The sequence below is a fragment of the Petromyzon marinus genome, chromosome 43 (genome assembly GCF_048934315.1).
Source record: "Petromyzon marinus isolate PM22_M1 ecotype Great Lakes invasive population chromosome 43, UKy_Petmar_22M1.pri1.0, whole genome shotgun sequence".
Taxonomy (NCBI): Eukaryota; Metazoa; Chordata; class Hyperoartia; order Petromyzontiformes; family Petromyzontidae; genus Petromyzon; species Petromyzon marinus.
In genome coordinates this window covers 2,873,939-2,895,959 of record NC_133709.1, presented here as the reverse complement: position 1 = coordinate 2,895,959, position 22,021 = coordinate 2,873,939, and the positions used below count along the sequence as shown (strand labels likewise).

At 48.6% G+C, this 22,021-nt stretch overlaps 1 protein-coding gene across 1 annotated transcript; it reads left to right on the top strand.

Annotated features, from left to right (window-relative positions):
- The first annotated feature begins 2,039 nt into the window (after nt 1–2,039).
- Nucleotides 2,040–21,188, top strand: LOC116951573 (ubiquitin carboxyl-terminal hydrolase 22-like). The gene is made up of 13 exons (XM_032970308.2): nt 2,040–2,375; nt 7,417–7,549; nt 8,988–9,101; nt 9,235–9,336; nt 9,484–9,653; nt 10,113–10,260; nt 10,648–10,753; nt 11,845–12,009; nt 12,921–13,047; nt 14,670–14,761; nt 15,645–15,701; nt 17,821–17,970; nt 18,644–21,188. The coding sequence occupies exons 1-13, from the start codon at nt 2,256–2,258 to the stop codon at nt 18,684–18,686; spliced, it is 1,527 nt and encodes a 508-aa protein (XP_032826199.1). The 5' UTR covers nt 2,040–2,255; the 3' UTR covers nt 18,687–21,188.
- The last annotated feature ends 833 nt before the right edge of the window (nt 21,189–22,021 follow it).

Here is a 22,021-nt window from a genome sequence, read left to right as displayed (position 1 = left end):
CGACGGCTTCGTGGTGCAGAGGAGGAGGAGCGGAGGGGAGAGGGGTCATCATTAATTTATAATAAGTTTTATTTATTTTTAGTTAGAGCGTGTAAATGTATGTGTCGTTAAACCCGCCACCACCCGACACAGCCAGTTAGTAAGGGTGGTCACGTCAAGACAACATGGAAATGCGTTACTAGTACAGCAACACCGGTGTGTTGGAGAGCCACAACTATTGTGGCTTGGTTCTAATAACGAATTGGCACGTTCTGTTGATGTGGCAAACCTTAATAATTGGCTGTGTCGGGTGGTGGCGGGTTTAACGACACATTTATAAATTTACGCGATCTAACCCACAAAAAGACCTGTATCATGGATGATATTGGTCGCGAAAGCCGACGTGTTAAATAATCGTTAATTATATTATCTATCTAAATAAATACCTTAATCTATATTGTATTATTTATTCGCGCACACAAAAAAACGAAAAACAGCTCAAATCAAAAAGGTTAAACAAAAGGTGGTGCAGGTGAGGTTGGAAACCCAAGAGGGCTTCTATGAAAACCACCAAAAGAAAACAACATTTATTGATCAATTAAACAAATCATACTAATCTTACACTCAAGTGTTCTAAAAACCAAAGCCCTTCATCTGTATGTCTCAAAAACCCCATGGGGTACTTCCCGACAAGGCATAAAAGCTGAAATTTGGTACACAGCTTTTAGGTCACAACAATGTCATGGATAACACTGGCCATATTACCACAGTTATCATTGCATCATGAGTAACACGAGCATTTTAATGATCAATTTACTGGACCAATGCAATTATCAGTTTTCACTCAGTGTAATCCATTACACTCATAATTGAATTGTAGTAGCAGGTGTGGTTATGGTCATGATAAGGTGTGAATATATTGACACGATTAAACTAGTTGCCCCTGCTCTATCACAGTTATCCCTGCTATTCCTGTTACCACCGTGCTTACTGTCGGTTGCCCAGTGCTCTTATTATCACAGTTGTTATACATGTCAACTCCTTATCAGTGCCTATCTTATTACAGACCAATTCAGACTGGTGTACGGTGCTTTTTTTTACAATATTTTTCTATCTTTTCTTGGATTTTCTGATTGCACACAGTCACATAGTCACTTTAAGATGTTTTCTTGTTCATGTTTTTTTGTTTGTTGCGGTTGCACCCGATTCAAGAGCCGAATGGCTCACAGGGCTATACCAAATATATTAAAATAAAATAAAACTGAAAGACTGGACACCCCGTGCCTTGATAAATCTCAACGTTCATCCTACAAAGATCCCATCACAAGGGAGAAACACAAACAAATAGACAAAACAATTTGTTTTGCCCGTATCGAAACGGCTGTACGCCGTATGGACCTGAAAACTCAATGTCCCTGTACATGAATAGGGGGTAACCCATATGGGTTGACAGCTATGAAGTTATCCCTGTAAACCCCCTGTGCTCACATTGGTTAATCCCACCACCACCTCCCCCATGAGACCCCCTCAACTAAACCCGAGCTTCATCCACACGTGGTGTTTAAATCGCACGCCTCTCCTACACTTCTCACGGCAATCCGATCTCAAAACGCCTCCAGGGCAGAGATCGCCTCACCTCCCTCTCTCCCCTATGCCCGGACACGCCGGAGTCGACTCAACGTTCACCTCTCCCCCCCGCATGACTCTGCCCTCGGAGCGTTTTGTATTCCCACAGTGACATTCCGGGGTAGGAGGGGGCGGGGCTGTAGAGGGGTGGGGGGAACAGCGGGGGCGGGGCCACAAGCGTTGACGCCCCCCCCACACACCACGGTCACCCTACCACCCCGCGTTTGAAATCCGTAGCGCGCATAAGGCAGGAGCGCACGCGCGCAACCCATTGGCCGAGCGCGGGCGCGCGATGCTCACCATGCGCCGCTCCCATTGGTCTGAGCGGCCAATGGGGGTGGGGGTTGTAAGGGTTGGGGGGGGGTATGCGGGGGGGGTGCTTAGGCCGATGCGGTGTGGGAAATGTAAAAGAGCGACTGTGGGGGGAAGGGGGCGGGGTTTGTGGCGGTGCCTTCAGTGGTGAGAATTCGCCCCGCGCGCGCGCGCGCCTTGCGGGGAAGGAGCTTTTTTTAAAAAAAATTCTGTTATTATATTTTAATTTAGCCTTTTTTTTAAAAAAAAACCCACCACAACACAGCACAACGCAATTTTCCGGGGTTTTTAGATTACCAAGAGAAGAGAGAAAAAAAAAGAAGCAAATCTTGGTAACGATGAGCTTCTCGGGTTGCCCGCACGTGAGCAGCTTCAAGCAGGAGCCGTGGCGGCAGAGTGTGCGCATGCTGTACCAGTGGTTCGTCTGGTGCGGGCCCGTGGACGCGAGGCGGCGGAAGGCGAGTTCTTGTCGCGACGCTTTCGTTTAACATTGTTGTGATTGTTGGTGTTGGTGTTCGTATCGCTTACGCGCGTGTGTGTGCGTGTGTGTGTGTGTTACACAGCCGCCCACTCTACCTCCCCCCGGTGTGGTGGTGGTGGTGGTGTTGTTGTTATTACAGTGCACACGCTGGGCTTTTTGATTTGGGGGTGGGTGGACATCTGCGGCCCGCCGCGCGTGTGGCTTTTACAAAGCGGCGTGAATCTCGCCACCCAACAAACAACCACCCAACAAACACCACCCAACAAACACCAGTAAACAAACACCAGCAAACACCAACAACCGCCACCACCAACGACCGCCACTAACAACCCCCACCAACACCAACCAACACCACCACCACCACCACAAACCAACAACCACAAACAGAACCACCACCAACAACCACCACAAACAACCCCCACCACCACCAACCACCACCACAAACCAACAACACCAACAGAACCACCACCAACAACCACCAACACCAACCAACACCACCACCAACCAACACCACCACAAACCAACCACCACCAACAGCACCTACAGCACAGTGCATATTATTATTATCAGAGTTGTCTCTTTTGTTTGCATTTTGACTGCTTGTTTTGTGGTTATTGCAAACATGATGCCTTGAATAAAGGTGTCAGTTTTTGTGCCAGCTAAAAGGGTAAAAACCTATTACTACACCAACAGCACCACCAACAACCACCAACAAACAGCACCACCAACAAACACCACCACCAGCAACCACCACACCACCATTGGTGGTTGTTGATCGCTGTTTTGCTACTGAGGATGCGGGCGGCCTCGTTGGTTTTACGTTAATTGCAGGCCTCAAGTGCGATTGATTAAACTCGCTTGGGCTGTTGCTGCTCTACTGATTATCCGTGTTGGTTCCACATTTGGATGGATGGTGGATGCACGTAATCGCTTGGGTTTTATAATGAGGGTTTTAGAATTGCGTTGTAAGCTCTGTGTTGCGTTTATAAAGCGCGTGAATTTCCACCCTCGCCCGTTAAGTGGTTGGTGGTTGTCGTTTGATTGACGTTTGTGTAGGGGAAAAAGAGCTTTATAGCTCATCGGATTCCTCCAGTATAAACAAGAGTGCAGCGTTGCGATCATGATATTTTGCCGCTAAGGATGCGTTTTGCTTGGTTCTACATTTAAGTCAGTGGGCTTATAAATCATTCCCTTTTGCTTTGCAAGCCCTCGATTTGTTTAAAGCGTCAGAATCCGCTCGTTGTTTGGTGGGGGTTTTTTGTGTGTGTCGATGTTGTCACTGAATTATCGCTACTGCTTTGGGATATTTTTTTTTATATTTTGGGTTGCACACTGCCAGGTTGTGTGTGTGTGTGTTGTGGGATTGGCTGGGATAGCTCACTGGTGTTTACATTTTCAGTGGTTAGGGGTTTTTTTCTTAGCTTTGCTTTGATCGGTGCTGTTTATTTGCGTTAAAAAAGGGGGTTTGCGAAATCGATAGGGAGTGTAAATAAATAAACGATGCCATTTAAAATGAATCTGTGGGCCAGGACATATTGACACGTGCTTTATGCTGGAATACTTGTATAAAATATGGAGTTAATGAGCAGAAGTATCTACTTTGTACGGGTTCACTTATCAAATACTAAGTTAAAGATTTGCGTTGAGTTTATGGTTATTTTCCCAAGTAAATGGTGTCTGAGTAAAACGGGGTTTGCATTATTTTTAAAGTGAAGATTTAAAACAAACGATCCTTCGTTTAAAAATGCATCCGCAACCATATATGTAGTCGCATATCGTCAATGAATGTGTGAAGCCCTAACTAGGGACATGGTTGTGTGTTTGCCTTTTTCAATGCTCGTAACCATTGAATGCCGACTTAAGTGTTGCTCCAGCACACCTGTTTGCTAATGAAGTCGTTTAGCGTAAATGGTAAATAACAACAAGACTTAAAACTAAACCTACTGGCCTAAAGGCAAATAAACGTTGTGTACACGGCGTTTTAATCAAACAAATCTTCATCTACGCAGTACTGCGTTTGAAATCTTGATAACTGATTGGTAGGCAATACTGTAACTCCATACCTTATCAGTGCCCCCTACCTTATTGCAAACCAATTCAGGCCTTATTGGTCACCCACGTGCCCTTATAAATCTCAACGTTCATCCTACAAAGTCCCATCACAAGGGAGACACACAGGCACAATTATTTGTTTTGTCCGTATTGTGAAACGGCTGTAATACCGCACGAACCCGAAAACTCAATTTCCCTGTCCAATAATACGGGGTCAGCCGTATGGGTTGACGGCTATGGACTACTCTGAAAATTGCAAGACAGATTAGGGGTAATCGTGACAGTGAAACAACATATGTCTGTAGTTATACGCCAAAACCATCCGTCTCCCTTATACAACATGGTACAGTACAGCACTGCACAGCGTTGTACTTCCAGCATCGTGCTATGCCATCCGTGTCTCCATTGCGATGGACGGGGAATTGTTAATTGGTTGTCGATAAACGGGGACACCTCGTGTGTGGTGATGGGCTATGTTGTTGCCCTGGCATATTGCACGTGTATATTCCCCCCCCCCCCCCAACAGAGGGACTTGCTGGTAAGAGACATTGGTCCATATAAATAATTCTGTGAGATGAAAGCCAGAAGAACATCTCTCGTATCCTTATGATGGAGGCAGACCCGTGCATGAATAATACACAATCGTAGTACTCGTTTAAATATTGTATTAGTAGTGTCTGTTCGGCGTGGGTTGGTTTTTGTTTTGCCCCTACAACTATAATAATCGTCACCGGCCACGATCGATCCCACCCCGCTCGCTTTGAAGGCGTCCTCCCCTGCAGGCCGACCCAGACACACTGTTACTAATCAAGAGCTCATTGGTGAACCTTTGCACACAGCTAGCTCATGCATTACAGAGTCGTGTATGCATAATGACACGCGGTGTGGTGATGGTTGTTGTTGTAGCTGCTGCATACATAACGCCCCGATCTACAGCTTGTCGAAGGCCTGCGCTCGAACCTCAGCGGTCCCTCGCGTCATTCCGACGATGACATCGCTGCCGTCATTCAGAATCAGAATATTTATGCTGGAGGAATCCCGATGAGCCACGAAGCTCTGCTTCGCAGATGTCCGCGTGCATACGTAGAGGCAGTAACAGCTGTAGCTTCCGTTAACATCGGCTCACAAGTGGGCCTGCCTTACTCCTGGCTATGCTTCAAATTCGACGCTGCTTTTGCCGCACGGCTCACGATTCCGCTACGAGCGAGCCACCGTGGTCGAAGCGGACAGCATCGTATTTTGCGGCATCATTTGAGTTGGCCCGCATATCGCTGTTGCGCTAAACGCGTACCCAAATAGAGATTCGCGAGGTTTGTACTTGCTGCCGCACACAATTACTGTGTCGGTCGATAACTCCATTGCGATATTCACGCTTTTGACATCGCCGCATTGAAGCTGCTGTACCACCCAACCTATCCGTAATCGCGTTAGTCTCTGCGATAGATTTTTTATTTATTTTAACCATCCAATGATTTGCCAAGTACGGTGGTGAGTGTTACGACTGAACGAGATATTTCAGTAGCCATGTTCAATGTTGTGGTTTTCATTCATAGGTGGTTACCGACAGGCTCCGGGTAAGTTACAGCGTCAATAATAAATACATGAAATGTGCGCAACAAATCCGGCTGCAAACCATGTCAGTTTGGCCACTCGTCGCATTCAACAAAAATTGCATTCTGATCTTTCAATACTGAAACATACTGCCACCAGGACGTGCAGTGAGTGCACCGGGAGAACTCTGGATTTAATTCGCCTTTAATGACTTTGTGATAGGACTGGAGTGCTGTAATGTATATGCCAGTATGGGACGGTTTTAGCACTGACAGCTTCTACGCAACCGACTGATGTGTGCTTGTCAGGAGACGCAAGCCACGTGGCTCCATCTCCTGAGATGCCCTGCAGCACCACAATGCTACTCCTCAAGATTTTGGCAAATGCCAACACCAGAAGCGGTGGCCTGTGCAGAATATTTGGGGAAAAGACCGTATAGGTTGGACAGGAGACACGTCGACGAAGCAGAAGACCGACGGCTACCCGTCGACGTCCGTGTTTTCGAATTCAATGATACGTTTCCGGTACCAGACGTGGGTTAGAAAGTATGAGAGACGATGCGTATACATGCTCTTTCATCCCCGTTTAAATCACCGTCGGCTGTGTTCGCCTAGCAGTGGGGCACATCGGTGGATTGAGAATGTGGCGTTAGGTGGGGTAAATCGTAGGAAGGGCGGTGCAGTGGTTAAGCACTCAGCGCTATGAATCCAGCTACCTGTGTACAGCTATGACGTGGCAAACCAGCCTGGTGAAGTACGGTCAAACAGCTCTTATGACCGGCACAGCGTGGGGGGAGGCATTCATCCAGCATTTGATTAATAAAGGCGAAGTATTTACTGCTCCTTTAGAGTCCATTTATAAACGCTCCGTGTGGCATGCTGCTGTACCGTGTCAGGGTGTGTGAGTGATTGGAAACATGCAGGTTATGGACCCCGCAAAGGGTAAGCGCATGCAAATGGTCACTCATTAATGGCACGCAAATCGCCAACGATTATAATAACTGCTCCCCAGATGGAGGCTACGCGATAACAGCACGAACTTCGAAAATCATTCCTTATGCGTATAGCAGACAATATGTCCATATATCCGAGTAATCAAGTTTAAATAAAGGAGCACAGGTGTCGCCAATGAGCTGTGACAAATTCTGTTGCACGATGAGCCGAACAATGGGCTCTTGTGCAAGGTCAAGCGCGAGGAGAGATGCAAGCACGCGCGTGGATGCGCACACACGCACACACACACGCCGATAAAGGAACGCACGAATACACTCGCGTATGCACACGCACGGCTGGACAGGAGCGCGTACGCACGCGTGTATGGCTGCCGTGCGCGCGTTTTAGCTCCGGTTTCCCTAATGCGTGCGCGTCTCCTCTTTGTGCGTGTGGACGGACGCCCCCCTCCCCCCGGCCCTGCAGGCCCGTTCGTGCGTGTGCCACTTGTGCGGCGCCCACTTTGGCCGCCTGCACGCCTGCCTGCACTGCATCTACTTCGGCTGCTTCGCGCGTCGTCACATCCACGAGCACGCGAAGGCCAAGCGTCACCCTCTGTGTGAGCACCGCGGGCGGTCTCGGGGCGCAATGGCCCTGCGCCACGCGCGCAGACTGTGCGCGCCACGACGAGACGGGGGTGTTTTGTACCCTGCCGTCACAAGTAGGTCCTCCCCAAGTGGGATCGTGTCGGAGAGTTTTGCTCCATGTTTGCCAAGAATAATCTTCCGGCCGTCGACCGACGTGGCCGGTTGTGATTACCGGCAAAACGTCATACTCGAATTGTAAATGTAAATTTACTCCCCAACACACTGCTGTGTTGAACTGGTAACTAATTGACATGTTTTGTTTACGTGACAAAGCACACTCATTGGTTGTGTCAGGTGGTGACGAGTTTCGCGACACATCTAGATTTACGCGATCTAACCCAAAAAAAGCTCCATTAGGGATAATATTGGTCGCAAAAGGCTCCGTGTTTGGCCAATCTTGTAAGGTTTTGCTCATGGCCACATTTGTCAGAAGTGCATTTGCCATATATCGGTCCACTGGAGACGCTCCCCTGCTGGTGTTTGCTGCTGGGGACCCTCCACAGCCTCAAAGGCCAATCGTTTATTGAGATCATATAGACGTTGTTTTGGCGAGGAGCGGTGGGAAAGTGGTGCGCGCACTTCACTTTGACCTCGGAGAGCTGAGCTTGAGTTCTGGCCATGGCTAACATCGGTGGCAAGTAATAACGGGACCGGTCCCCGGGCCCTCCCTTCACTCGCCTGCACTTACCAGCGTGGTGAAGTATGATCACACAACCCCCCGTGACTGACATGTCAAGGGAGGCCTTCATCCAACAGTGGATTGACAAAGGGCTGTAAATTCTTATAATAGATACTTTTATTTACATGACTTTGAATACAGTAACTTTCACCCATCGTCACTTTACCAGAGGTCAAGTGAACGTCTGCCCACTTGAGTTCGATTGATGTCGGTTGCATCAGGGGCGCCGGTTTGTACAGAGCCTTCGCTAATAAACAACGGGAGCCCCTGTGTGGATGCCGCAACACTGCTCGTGTTAACCGTAGCCCTGCTGTAAGCACACGGTTGGCATCCACCCGTGGTGGCGGTTCGGCGCTCTGCAGGTCCACCATGCCACGTTTTGTGCTTAAGGCAGGACACTGGTGCTTCTAGTCTTCAACCTCCAGTGGCTTATATTAGCTCTGTATTTCTTGGCATCGGCGTAAGACAACATGCTTCCCCAGTGTGCTGAAGCTTTGACCGGAGCATGACTAGTTTTCCCTCCCTGCAGTTTAAACCGTTACATCTTAATGTTTTGCCTGTGCAGGTTCTGTGTAGAATTGCAGACCCATTTAGGAAGGATTGCTGCATCAGCACTGCATGGTACAAGATTGGATGTCACTTTTGTAACTTGTGCGCGAATGCTGTTTGAGATCAGCGTGCCCTCTGCACCCGTTTTATGTGCGTGTACGTGTGTGTGTGCGAGTGTGCAGCGATGGATCTGTACCACGGCACGGTGTTCTGCCTGCTGTGCCAGGACTACGTTTACGACCGAGACTTAGAGCTCGTGTCTCGGGAGGAGCAACGGCGAGCGTGGAGGCTGCAAGGTACACGCGGAATACCCAATGCGCACACACAGCCCGCACACACAGCCCGCACATTTGAAGGTTTGGGTAGATGCCATATAATTTCTGTGTCAAGTCCAGATAAACTCGAGACACGGATCCTCTCCCCTTGCAGGCTTCGGAGATCGCTACATTGGCTGGGAACCCTCACGCCGAGAGCTCGAACTCCTCAAGCAGAACCCCAAGCGGCGGAAAATATCAGCAAACTGCACCGTCGGTGTGTGTGTGTGTGTGTGCACTGGAATGAGCACTTACCCGTGCAACCGCGTGGCTCGTGCGGGGGGGGGAAAAAAAAAAACCTCTGTTGAAGCGCAGGTGGCTGCGTGCCGCTCACGCCGGCGTGCCCACATGTGCCCGCGCGCAGGTTTGCGTGGGCTGGTGAACCTGGGAAACACGTGCTTCATGAACTGCATCGTGCAGGCGCTCACGCACACGCCTCTGCTGCGAGACTTTTTCCTGTCGGATCGCCACCGCTGCGGCATGCCCAGCCCCGAGGCCTGCCTCGTGTGCGAGATGTGTCGCCTGTTCCAAGAGGTCGGTAACCCCCCGCTCCGTACGGATGCGCGACACGCTCCAGAAACCGCAGCCGCGAACCCCACGCAGGCAACGTCCCCCCATTGCTTTGCTGCTTGCGTAGGGTTGGCGCGGTTGTGCTGTACAGCCCCCCCCCCCCCCCCCGATTTGTTGTTGGGCTGTGCTGCCTCTTGTTTAGAAACGGTGTCTTGACATTTTTGCCTCACGTGCCGGGGAGCTTCTTCAGCGACCATAATTGAGCTCCGATCGATTCCCGAAGAAGCTCCCAGCGACGTGGAGCAAAAACGTCGGACGTCGTCGCGCCGAACAACGCGTGAAGCGACTCGGAGCACGTCGGAGGGCTTACCCTCCCCCGATGCTTTGTTGGGGTTCTCCGAAGCCGTCCTTTTGCTGACACGCGACGCGGCGTTGGGGGGCGGGTGGGGGCCCGTGTGCCGTGCGCGCTGTCCACCCCTGCAGTTCTACTCGGGGTTCCGATCGCCACACATTCCGTACCGGCTGCTGCACCTCGTGTGGACGCACGCACGCCACCTCGCCGGGTACGAGCAGCAGGACGCGCACGAGTTCCTCATCGCCGCGCTCGACGTGCTGCATCGACACTGCAAGGGTGCGTGGCGGCGGCGCGGGTTGGGGGGGGGGGGGGGCAGGGTCGCGTGCCGCTTGGGCGCGGGGGCGTTGGTAGTGCAAGCAAGGGTACCCGCCGTTTTGTCTCGTACCGATTGCTCGGTGTCAGTGTTGGAAGTGAACTGTTGTACTCGCGATTTTGCACGGTTGGCAATGTACGGTGTGAAAGAAGTTCGACATGTAATGAAACGTGTGCTACTCAGTCCGATTAGCACAGTTGGTTATGTACAGTGCGAATGAAGTTAAATATACATACAATTATGGAATTTGACCTTTCAATGACACTGCATTCTGGGGTTTGCTGGCCGTTTTTTCCTTGCATAGGTAACAGCTGTTTAAATTGTAGCTCGCGCTGCGTCTGTCTCTCAAGGTGATGCCAATGGGAAGAGGTCAAACAACCCCAACCACTGCAACTGCATCATTGACCAAATCTTCACTGGTGGCCTGCAGTCTGACGTCACCTGTCAAGTGTGCCAGTGAGTGAGGACCATGAACCCTTGTTACCCTCACTGCATATGTACTTTGTACAGGGTGGTCCAGTTGTCTTGTGTCCCCCCCCCCCATTTAATTCTCTTAAGGTTTACATAATTTTAAGTAAGGTTTATTTAAAACAGACATTAATATTCAAAGGAAAAAATAGGGATCATTGAATTGGGGGGGTTATAAGACAATTAAAACCACCTATACACCGTCTATGTAATATTACATTTGTGCGCTTTCATGGAGGGTTGTAATTAAGCGACACAATTTTCTTAACATTCTTTAACATCTAAATACGGTATCCACAATTGAACCTTATGGCGGGACCCCGGCGCCCCAAATAAACGGAATTCAAAATCGTAATTTATTTATTTTTGGCGACTCCGTCCCACCGTGCACATCAACGCCGCGACCCACCATAAATCAATCCTCTCGTTCTTCACCAAGCACCCGTCGTTGCCAAAATTGCCGTAGTCATGAACAAAACTTCCAAACTTTGATTAGCGCATCGTGTAGAGCTCGTCGAGAGGAATAGATTGCCGTCTCGTTCGCCTTCAACAGACATAAAATGACGTCGCAATGCAGTTTTTGCGAGAGCTGGGGGCTTATGGGACCCCGGGGTCCCGCCATAAGGTTCGATTGATGGGTGTGTTGGTGCACACGTGTAAATACAGCACTTTGGAGGAAAGTATTTGCGAGGCCAAATGGATTTGTGAATCCATCTGTGTGGCGCTTTGAGCGTTTGTTGCATCTTCTGTGCGGCGGTTTTCCTCCAAGCACTCCGTTTCCTTCGACTTGCAAATGCGCTCCTTCAAAGGGAATTGTCAAAAATCTTCCCATGCAGGAGACCCTCCTTAAAAATCACTTTTGAGACTTCAGCTTTCCTGCATACAAATGTATTCTTATAACGTCACATTAGCGTTACGTTCGGATGATATTCATCTTGCTTTTGTTAATTTTTCAAATGACTTTCCATTTACCAAAGTGCCAATCAATTCTTATCCGTGCACCAAAGTGTCAATTCACCGCTGTGGTTTGATCGTACTAATGGGAGGATGTTTGCGTGCGTTTGCGCGCGTGTGTGCAGGGGCGTGTCCACCACCATAGACCCCTTCTGGGACATCTCCCTTGACCTCCCGGGCTCCTCTTCACCTTTCTGGCCGCTCAGCCCCACAGCTGAGAGCGGAATACCCAACGGAGGGGGCCCCCTCATCCCTGCGGGGCCGACCACCCTCAACGACTGCTTGCGCAGGCACGAAATAAGTGCAAAGACAAACAATGATCCCATCCCCCACCCCCTACCGTGTAGTCTTAACAGATTGTTAGGGCAAGTGCACGGCACACGAGGGGGTGGGTGGCCAGCACCGCACCCGGCCGCCTTGGTCTCCCGGGTGGCGATGTTAACACACCACACCATCTACTCCTTTGAGTGGGAATCGAACCCGCGGCGTCGGGTTCGTAGTGTTGTCACTGCTGCGCTACCACTCCAGACGTGCAAGTTCACACGCACACAGCTTGCCTGCGTGTGTACACAGTTTCCTCTTTACCATTGTACAGCCGGGCCATGCCAGGGCTGAGCCAAGGCGGTCTGGAGCGGCTCAAGAGGCACCTGGATGTTTTTCCACTGCTGAACCCGAGCCGTGCCGCCGATTTCGCACACACTGAACGAGTTGATTAACCCTGACCTTTTGACCCAGCTTGGCCCCAAGCCAGATTTAGGCCAGAGTTTCACCGTTTGGTTGTGGCTCGACACCCCAATTGGCCAGTGAAAAACCACCCGTACTGCGAGGGATTCTCGCTTGCACGGCTGTGATATTCCAGAAGATACAAGGGTCCGAGTGGACTGCCCCAAGGGATGTCAGGGCCTCCCTTGAGCAGCCTACATAGAGACGTTCTCTGGTCTGACACTGGTCATAGAAGGCCATAGAAAAGGCTGTCTCTCGTGGAGGCCAATCGGTTTCAAAGACTGCATATATAATTATCAGAGCATGGTTGTTTGTATCTTTTGCCATGTGTGTGGTTAATGCAGAATTGGTTCCTTGCAAAGATATATCTATTTGGTGTGTCAACATCTTAACCACCTGTTTTATTGCCAGAAAGGGTAAAACGTATTCTTATTCTTCATATAGAGACACGGCCTTCATCAGTTGACGTCGTCCACAGGTTCACCCGGCCGGAGCATCTTGGCAGCAGTGCCAAGATAAAATGCAACGGCTGCCATAGTTACCAGGAGTCCACCAAGCAGCTCACCATGCGGAAGCTGCCTATTGTCGCCTGCTTTCACCTCAAGGTATCTCCCCCCCTGCCACCACAAGGGAAGGCGCCCCAGTTAAGACGTTGCTCGTAGCTGCTTATGTCCGCTCGTTGTAAGATCGGGTGTCTGCTGGTAGGCATAACAACACAACCTGGTGCTACTGCCAAGTGAAACATCTCAAATTGATGGTGCACCTCTTTTCCTTTGCCCAAGGCTCCTTGGCTTTTAACCATGCACCCTTATATCGATCCTTAACTGAAGCCCCTTAATCCTAGACATTACCGTACATTCGTTTAATCCTCCTCAATCCATTTTCTTATCCTAACGCTAACTCTGTTTGCATGTACCAGTACACATTTCCCTCCGAACACTTTCCGAGCCTTTTGGCCATTCAACCATGATATAAATCCTTGTGTGGGTGGGCCTTAAGCTGCATTTGAAACACTGTGTGTGCGAACATCACTCATTATGTTTATGAGATGCACAGAGATGAACTCACGATGAAAACGAGTTGGAACAAGTCTATTGAGATGTAGCACGACTTGAAAAGCTTTTCACACGACCCTTTTGTTCGCCAACAATGCAAAGTGGCTAGCGGGGCAGAGAGGGAAGCGGTGATTATTTGTCGAAATCGCGTTTACATTGCAGTGCACTTGACCGTCCTTGCAGTTTTCCCGACCACTCGTAAACAAAACAAGAACAAAAAAACGCGTCTCCACGTTGGTAGGAAAGTGCGCTGGAAGTTTGGAAGTCATTTGGTCATTTTTTTCGTTTTACGGTTACATGCATACACACACTCGAACCAGTAAAACATACAGGCGACCTCTTTTCAGCGGACGTCATCTATAAACGTTACTTAATTATCCAGTTATTTTTGGCCCTGAATGACTTTGCAGACAGTAATTGTGCCGACACGCTTGACCCTGTTATTTCACATTTCATATGCAGACGGCAGTGTTTTGGCTAGCCTTGATAACCTTATTTTTGGCACTGTGCATTCAGGGTTACTAATCTTGCTGAGCATGATGACTTTAAACGAACTTTCTCATTTACTCTCGAAATTTACAGCCTTAAGAGCCTGCACGTCACTTGTCAAATGTCTAACTCTCATCATAATTTTCTACTTTGCCTTTAGAATATGCTAACATTAGACTGCCCTGGAACAATTACGTTTCAAGCGATACAGCTAAACTTCAGGAGCTGACGCCCCCTTGATGAAATTTTAAATAATTTGTTGCACTCTTTTGCTTTTGGGGTAGTAGTAATAATGTGGCTTTGCAACGCAGAATGAACTTGCATAAAAAATATATTGACGCGTCCGTGGTACAATAACCGTGAATTGATTACTGCAGAATATTGTAGTTAGGTTTCATGCTGCATCTGCAGTGCTTTGCATGGCTTTTATGTTAGCCTCAACTCATTATAGCCCTGAGTATTATTTTCGTTACCCATCTTATTTTGGCTGGAGTGCTGAGGAATGTCGTTTGTCATAACTCAAGTTGTGAGGCACCCGGTCCGCTTAGCCACGGTTGACCACGTACGGTGCGAAAGAAGTTAAACGTACATATAATGCACCTGTGTGTATCTCTACTGACCGGAGCATGTGTCGTCTGCTCCCCGTGCCTCTGTGTTGTCGCCGTTGGCCTGCGGACTGGCAGAGGTTCGAGCACTCTGCCCGGCTGCGGAGGAAAATCTCCACCTACGTGTCCTTCCCGCTGGAGCTCGACATGACGCCCTTCATGGCTTCCAGGTCCTTCGTCTCTCCTCCTGTGCCTTCACAAACTTGATTGGATGCCACGGTGGCGAGATGTTACCTACCTCGCCTGGTATACAGGAGGTTGTGGGTTCGATCCCGACCCTGATGATGCCTGCGTATTTGACGTTTGTATGTTCTCCCTGTGGCCACGTGGATTTTTCTCCGGGTCTTCCAGTGTTTCCATCCACATTTAGAAACATGCGTTTAGAGTATTTGGCTGCTATACATTTCCACGTGATAAGCCACTTTGTTGACCTATCATTTGTGGCCAGGTCGCTTCTGCAAAAGACCTATATAGCTCAGTAGGCGTTACCGAGTAAAATAAAAAGTTTAATTTTAATAGATTGCGACCGATTTGTAAGGAGTGGGGTACGATGAATTGTACAGCGCAACGGGGGGAGGGGCATTGGCTGACCAGGCCTTCCCCGCAGCGCCGCACTCTGTGCCGTCAGACAAATCGCACTCCTCATTGCATAACCCTCCACGTTGACTGCATGTGTCCTGACGGGGAGGTGCCGGCAGGCAACTTGTCAGAAACGTTCATCTCACCAGAGCACACCGCACCAGTGGAAATCCATTGAATGGCACTGGATGTACTGGACTTGAATTACTATAACAGCTGTTCTTAAAAGTAAATGTACATTTTTGTTGGGTCATGTGGCTGCTTGTGCATTGTATGCACACACTCGCAGGGTGCGTGAATACCCGCTTGAGCGCTACGTTCGGTTGTTCGGCATGCGTGTATACTTGCGGAGACGTTGTGCCCGTGCCCATCTGGGTTTTGGTTTGAGTCCACTTGCACAGCCTCTTGTGATGACCACGCATGTAGAGCCACGCTCGTAGTATTGATCGTGCCGTGTGTTTTGTACAATTCCAGCAAGGACAGCAGAGTGAACGGCCAGTACCAAACGGGAGAGAGCACCAATGAAAACAAGTGCGTATACGCTTGCAGTAACCAGGCAATGCTGCGTTCATATCGTGCACAACATCTGCAATAATCTCATCATTCCACTTTGCAAAGTATTTTTAGGTCGTGATTTTGTCGTTGCTCGTTTGGCGAGATGTTAATCAAATAGCAAACTCGGATGTCTCAAATGTACGTATGTTGGACTTATTTCGCACCGCACGTGGCCAACCGTGTTAAATGTTCAACAGCTATCATGTTTTCAAGAGTAACTGACGCCATGGCACTTGCATTGAGTCAAGATGTTGGCATGTATAGTTTTAGTGTCGCCATTAGCCACTTGCGTTATTTGCGTTACGGGTTGTAATAGAGAACGACTTGAGGGCTTATAACCGAGTGAACTGCACTTGAAGAATGTTTAAATGTTCACTCATACGAAGAAGTATTGCGAAGCACAAAAACAACGGAAATATGAAATGACAAAGTCACGGCAAACTGACAATAGCTACAAGTTGATATTTAGCATCAGAACTTTACCGTGCACGTAAATATATTTAGCATATTAACTTTACCGTGCACATAAAGATATTTAGCATATGAACTTTACCGTGCACATAAACGCCGCGACCCACCAGAAATCAATCCTCTCGTCCTTCACCAAGCACCCGTCGTTGCCAAAATTGCCGTAGTCATAAACAAAACTTCCAAACTTTGATGAGCGCATCGTGTACAGCTCGTCGAGAGGAATAGAGTGCCGTATCGTTCGCCTTCAACAGACACAAAATGACGTCGCAACGCGGTTTATGCGAGAGCCGGGGGGGGGGGGCTTATGGGACCCCGGGGTCCTGCCATAAGGTTCATATCATGACAATTGATAATTGTGGCAACCCTTGTTATGACCAGTATCAAGGCCTTGGCATCCGACTTGCAGGATCGTGTTGTTCTATGGCACATATTAAACTAAACCATGTTTCCTTCTTAAAGAAGATATTTTGGGCTATTTCAGTTTCACCATAATCTGCAAAATCTGTCACGCCATCTGCAGTTTGAAAATAAGTTTCCAATTTGCCGTGATAATGAAATGTCCGAGCCATGTCAGAATTCCTGTGATGGAATTGGGAGATTTGTTTTTTTAAGTTAAACCTTTGCCACGTTCAGTTGCATAATTTTAGTTGAGCTCTTTCTTACTTCTCGTGATATTCACAGTGGATCCTCCTGTATTGTACAGGCTATACAGTATTCTCCAGATAATGAGATGTACTTTCCCCCCCCCTTGTATTTTAAAGTAAAAGTTTGGGGGGGGGTGGTATCTTTTCATGTAGTAGGTGTGTGTGTGCGCGTCACCAGGTTGTAACAACTCAATTGACACCAGTCACAAATTGGGGTGCGTTGATACTTTCCGGAGAGCCTTAGAATCTGGGGGAGCACGTGAGCAAATCGGTTTATGGTAACGGTATGTTCAACTATCATTGTCTTGCAGACACAGGACTCGGCCCCAAGTGCCTTACTAGCCATTTGAATTATATTCTGTTGCACAGAAGTGCATACTTAATTTTTTCTGTATGCCTAAATTACATGGGAAGTAAAGTACATCTTAAAATCTGAATATCACAACAGTTGAAACTTGACGTGTACAATGTACAGCAAAACTTCCGAAGCCAGGTTTCAGAGTAAGCCAAAAAGGCAATCCGAAATAATTAAATACATATACAACGGCAAACCAGAAAATCTCTCATCGAATTAGTCCGGCTTAGAGAGGTTTTACTGGCAGCTGGGAGTAGAGAGAACTTGGGAGTAAAAACAAACGTGGGTGTGATGCCAGGAAATTGACAATGATACAAAACAGATGTCCAACATGTTTTATTGTGTGAAGCCAAATCGGGCTGGAGGGGGAGGGATGTGTGTGCAAGTCTTGTAAACTGCTCCATTGTCCAAAGAACTCTTCATGCCCCATCGGTCCGCTCAGCAGAGAAGATGGATTTGAACGAAGTTCTGCTTGTTGTATACCAGTTTCACCACTTTATTCATATCCCTACACTTTTTAAGTCCGATGAAGCTCACACTCCGGGGAAATGGGTAGACACTGGAGGTTGTTGGCAGGCACGCGCCTCTGAGCCAGCGGTGTTGGCTGTTTTTGCCCGGCGTGCAGGTACTCTCTGTTTGCGGTGGTAAACCACCAGGGCACGTTGGAGAGCGGCCACTACACCAGCTTCATCCGTCTGCACCGCGACCAGTGGTTCAAATGCGACGACGCAGTCATAACGCGCGCCAGCGTCACCGATGTGCTCGACAGTGAGGGGTGAGCGAAGGGACGGGTCGGACGTGCGTCAAGCGTTCTAGGGCGGTCACTTGGCGGAACTGTGTGTGGCACCTTCGCCGCTTGTTGCAGAGGTTCGCTATTCGAGCCTGGCGCGTGGTCGTCTTTGGTTAATGCGGCGGGTGTAAAATGAACCAAAAATGTGTGCCGTCTGCTTTAGTAGAAGGTAAAGGTGCGGCGACAATATTCAAAAAAAGATTAGGCCATGTGCTTGCATTTGCAGCAAAACACACCGATGTGTGTGGACCTCAATGGAGATGTTGCTGCCGGTACCCACTGTGGCCGAAGAGGTAACAGATTGTACGTTTCATTGAACCTTTCAATGAAAACGAACTCGGGTACGGGTAGTTCTCGTTTACGGCGTTCCTGGAAAGTGCCGCGTTAAGCGAAAATGTCGCCATGAATAATGTTACAATAGCGTTTGGCGAGATACTGTGGGCATGCACGCACACAGTGAAGTTGCGGAACGTAACTGAGGGTACACCGCTACTTAGGGGCACCGTTCTGCCTGCTGCATTAATCGACTCATGAGTGATACAGTACACGGACACAGATGGTGGTGGTTTGGAGAGATCTTAATTTAGCATTGGATTGACCCAACAGCTGAGGATGGCAATGAATGACATGCACTTTGTACCTGTGACTGTGTTCCCAGCTACCTGCTGTTTTACCACAAGCAGATCCTGGAGTACGAGTGACGCTTCTGCGGCACACGTGGGTGGGGGGTGAAGTGTTGCCCCCCACTCCCCGCACTGATTGACAAGGCTCCTGGCCCACGCGCCTCCCCTTGCCAGTGCTCGCGAGCTGCATGTCCAACGGAGACCTCTTGCACCGCCACCACGTCATTTCAATGTGGACCCCTGCAGCTGCTGCTGCTGCTGCTGCCTACCCCCTGAGCAGTCGCATGCATAGCGGAGGAAAATACGAGCTAAGCACGCTGCTGCTGCTGTTGCACCACCATCAGCTCCTTATGTCTGCAAAGTCTGTCATTTTTTTAGCATATTTTTTTTTTTAAAGTAAATTATCTGTGAGACACGGTTGTACCGTACTAGTCCCGATCGCAAACATCCGGCGCTCTTTGAATTCGCATCATGGATTACACCAAGGAGGCACGCCCCTGAATTGGTCATGCGTGGAGCTTGCGATTCAATTCATTGTTGTGGCAGCTCCTGCATACCTTGCGGGACAACCCCAGTCGCCAACCCATGCCCTGGGAACACCACCCATTGCTCTTGAACGTGACGCGATACGCCTCACCGCATTGGCAGCGACAGTTTGTACATATTTTTTTTCTCAACTAAAGCATACTTTGAAGATACTTGTGTTGATGCCTTGTTTTGTAGTTTTTTTTTCCCCATTTCGGGGATTTAAATGTATAAGGAAGAGGGGTCATTTTTCGTGCTCGTGGTGCGCACGCGCGTAGATGGAATGCACTTTCCCCCCCAGGTGATATAATGAAGTCCGTGAACGCAAGTGTAAACTTGGCTTTTGAATGGACAACCTGCATGTCACGATTTTTAAAGGCAGATATGATGCTGCGTTCCTCTGGGCTGTGAATTATTAACAAGGACACTTCGTTGGAAAAAAAAAACACAAACGTTTAAGTTTGTAGAAGGAAGCTTTTTGTTCTTAAAAATCGTAAAATCTGCTCTACCCTACAGTACTGCGATTGACTGAAGTTTTAACTTCAGCATTAAGTGTTGAATAATTGTCGTATTAAAGCTGCTTGTAACCTGCAGTTGCTCAACAGGATCACTAATCGTACGAGCATGGAGTGATGCCAGGTGTACGCTTGCACGTCCCCGTCAAATCCGACACGATGCCTTCGCGTTTGACTCGACTGCGCCTCTGGGAAGTTCCCTACACCCCCTCCACCAAAAGGGAAAAAATTACATTCGAGCCAGCAACACACCCTACTCAAATCTTGTGGAGGTTATTCAATGTCCCCCAGGTTAACTTGTTTCGAAACCCATAAAAAGCATACGTGTGTGTGGCTTACAATACCTGGGGTGTGTCATGTTGGGTTTGTAAACAGGCGGGTTAAGCGGCTGCTGGACTATGGTGCCATTTACAAGTCCAAGTGTCAGGTTTAAAATTATACTATTGTGCATATGTATATACACACAGTACTGGATATAAATGTGTAATGTGGAAAAAGTTGTCCTGAGTTGAGAACAGCATATTCAAAGTATGCACTGAGATTTGTTTTCAAATATCGTAACTGCCAATTATATTGCCATTTCACGGTAAATTTATTATAAAATATACGTACTATTTGGTGCAGCTCCCACTCGTATGGTTTCCTCCAATTGTTACGATTACAACTTCTTTCAAGTGTCAATTCATGTGCAGGCTGATAAATTGAGGGGAAAAAAAAGTGTAAAATGAGGTACAGTACTTTCTGCAAATATGATGGTGAATGTCATGCCACCTTGCCAGTGGGCGCCCTTGACACTAACGCGTCGCGACTCTTGGCGTTTCACAAGTGTGCTCGACCGCGTGTTGGCAACGTTCAACAATGGCACGTTAGACCTGGTGGGGGCACTTGTTGGTATATGACTCCCTTGGAGAGAAGTGTTCGTCTGAACCCAATGTCTCTTTCACCCCCTCCCCCCAGCCCATGCTGTCCCCTGTCCCCCGACTTCCAGTCCCAAGAGTGGGGAATTAACGGTTTTTCCGAGAATTGAAACTCGAATCAGCCAATCTTCATCTCGGTGTGAAAGCCATGGGGGAAAAAAACGCCGCCGCTTTTTGTTAACATTTATGTAAACAAAAATGTAAAAAGGGTGAATTGCAGCAATCTGGGCAGCGCACTTAAGTGGACCCCCCCCCCATATTTTACATTTGACACGTGATAAGACGCAGAAGTCCTGTTTTAGGTTCTGCTAATGAACACTTGTTTTGTGCTGGCACGTGCAACATCAGTCTTTAAAAAAATGATAAACGAACCCCTTTAATTGTGGTGATGACAGACCACTGAGGGGAGTTCTTGGAGTGTGGTTATAACTTGTGTTGTGGCTCTCCAAATGTCCCAATTACAGGTTGCCTGTCATGCAACCTCGCCAATTGAGATCCCCCCCCCCTCAAAAAGTCATATGCTGGACATCAAGTAGGTTACTAAAATACATGCCTTTTGGAATGAAGTGTTTGACAGATTTTTAAACACGTATTAAAATAAAGTGACGGTCATAATTCTGTAACGTGTTTTTTTTTCCTTCATCTTTTTGCTGTTTTACATCGCGATTGCCTCGCGGACAGCCCCTCCCCGATTTATTTACCTCCAGAAATGTAAATATTAAAAAAAAACAGACTCCTACAGCACTTTGCGGCGTCCACGAGTGGGGCTGTATTATTTTTCCTGTTCAAGCAAGCAAAATAAATTCGTCTGCCCCCTCTTCAACACTGAACCAGATGTGCTGCAATCAACTTGAAAAACGGTAATCGACTGGAAACAGCCACCGCCGCTTAAAGCGTCGTGACCGGGCACTAAGTTGGCGAGGGCTCGCTCGCGTAGGAAGCCGTGCGGGCAGCGGGGGGAGACGCTGGGGGGAGCAGCACCTGCCGTTGGACGCTGCTTGCTGGAGCGAATTGAGGGAGCAGCGGAGGGTCTCGCCCGCACGGTCGCCCGCCTCTTACAGCGCGCCGAGCATGCAGTGTCGCGTGGACGCTGCCCACCTTGCTCCGGCTGCCCCTTTGGTTTGCGGACATCAACGAAAACACCACACAACGCTGGGCACAACTGGGTTATTACTTTGGCCCGACATTTGTTGTTGCAATATTTGAGGAATGTACATCGAGCAATGTGCAAAGAGCTCTTTACATTGAATTTAATTCCTATTGCGCTAGTCCACCCAGGAAATCCTCACCAAGACTGATGACTCTTCGGAGGGTTCTTGTCAGGTGGTCGCAGTAGGGGGGAGGGCGGGGGGGACGATTGCTATGCGTAACATCCACATCCCACTCATTTAAAATACTCTCAACGCCCACTGTGAAGCAGACGGCACGTCGCACTTTTATGGTTGTTACATCACCT

Bases quoted from the DNA above. Each gene is read 5' to 3' on its own strand.
- LOC116951573 (XM_032970308.2), top strand. From the start codon at position 2,256: ATGAGCTTCTCGGGTTGCCCGCACGTGAGCAGCTTCAAGCAGGAGCCG. The intron at 10,754-11,844 runs GTGAGTGAGGAC...GCGTGTGTGCAG, and splicing joins GTCACCTGTCAAGTGTGCCA to GGGCGTGTCCACCACCATAG. The intron at 13,048-14,669 runs GTATCTCCCCCC...GCGGACTGGCAG, and splicing joins TCGCCTGCTTTCACCTCAAG to AGGTTCGAGCACTCTGCCCG.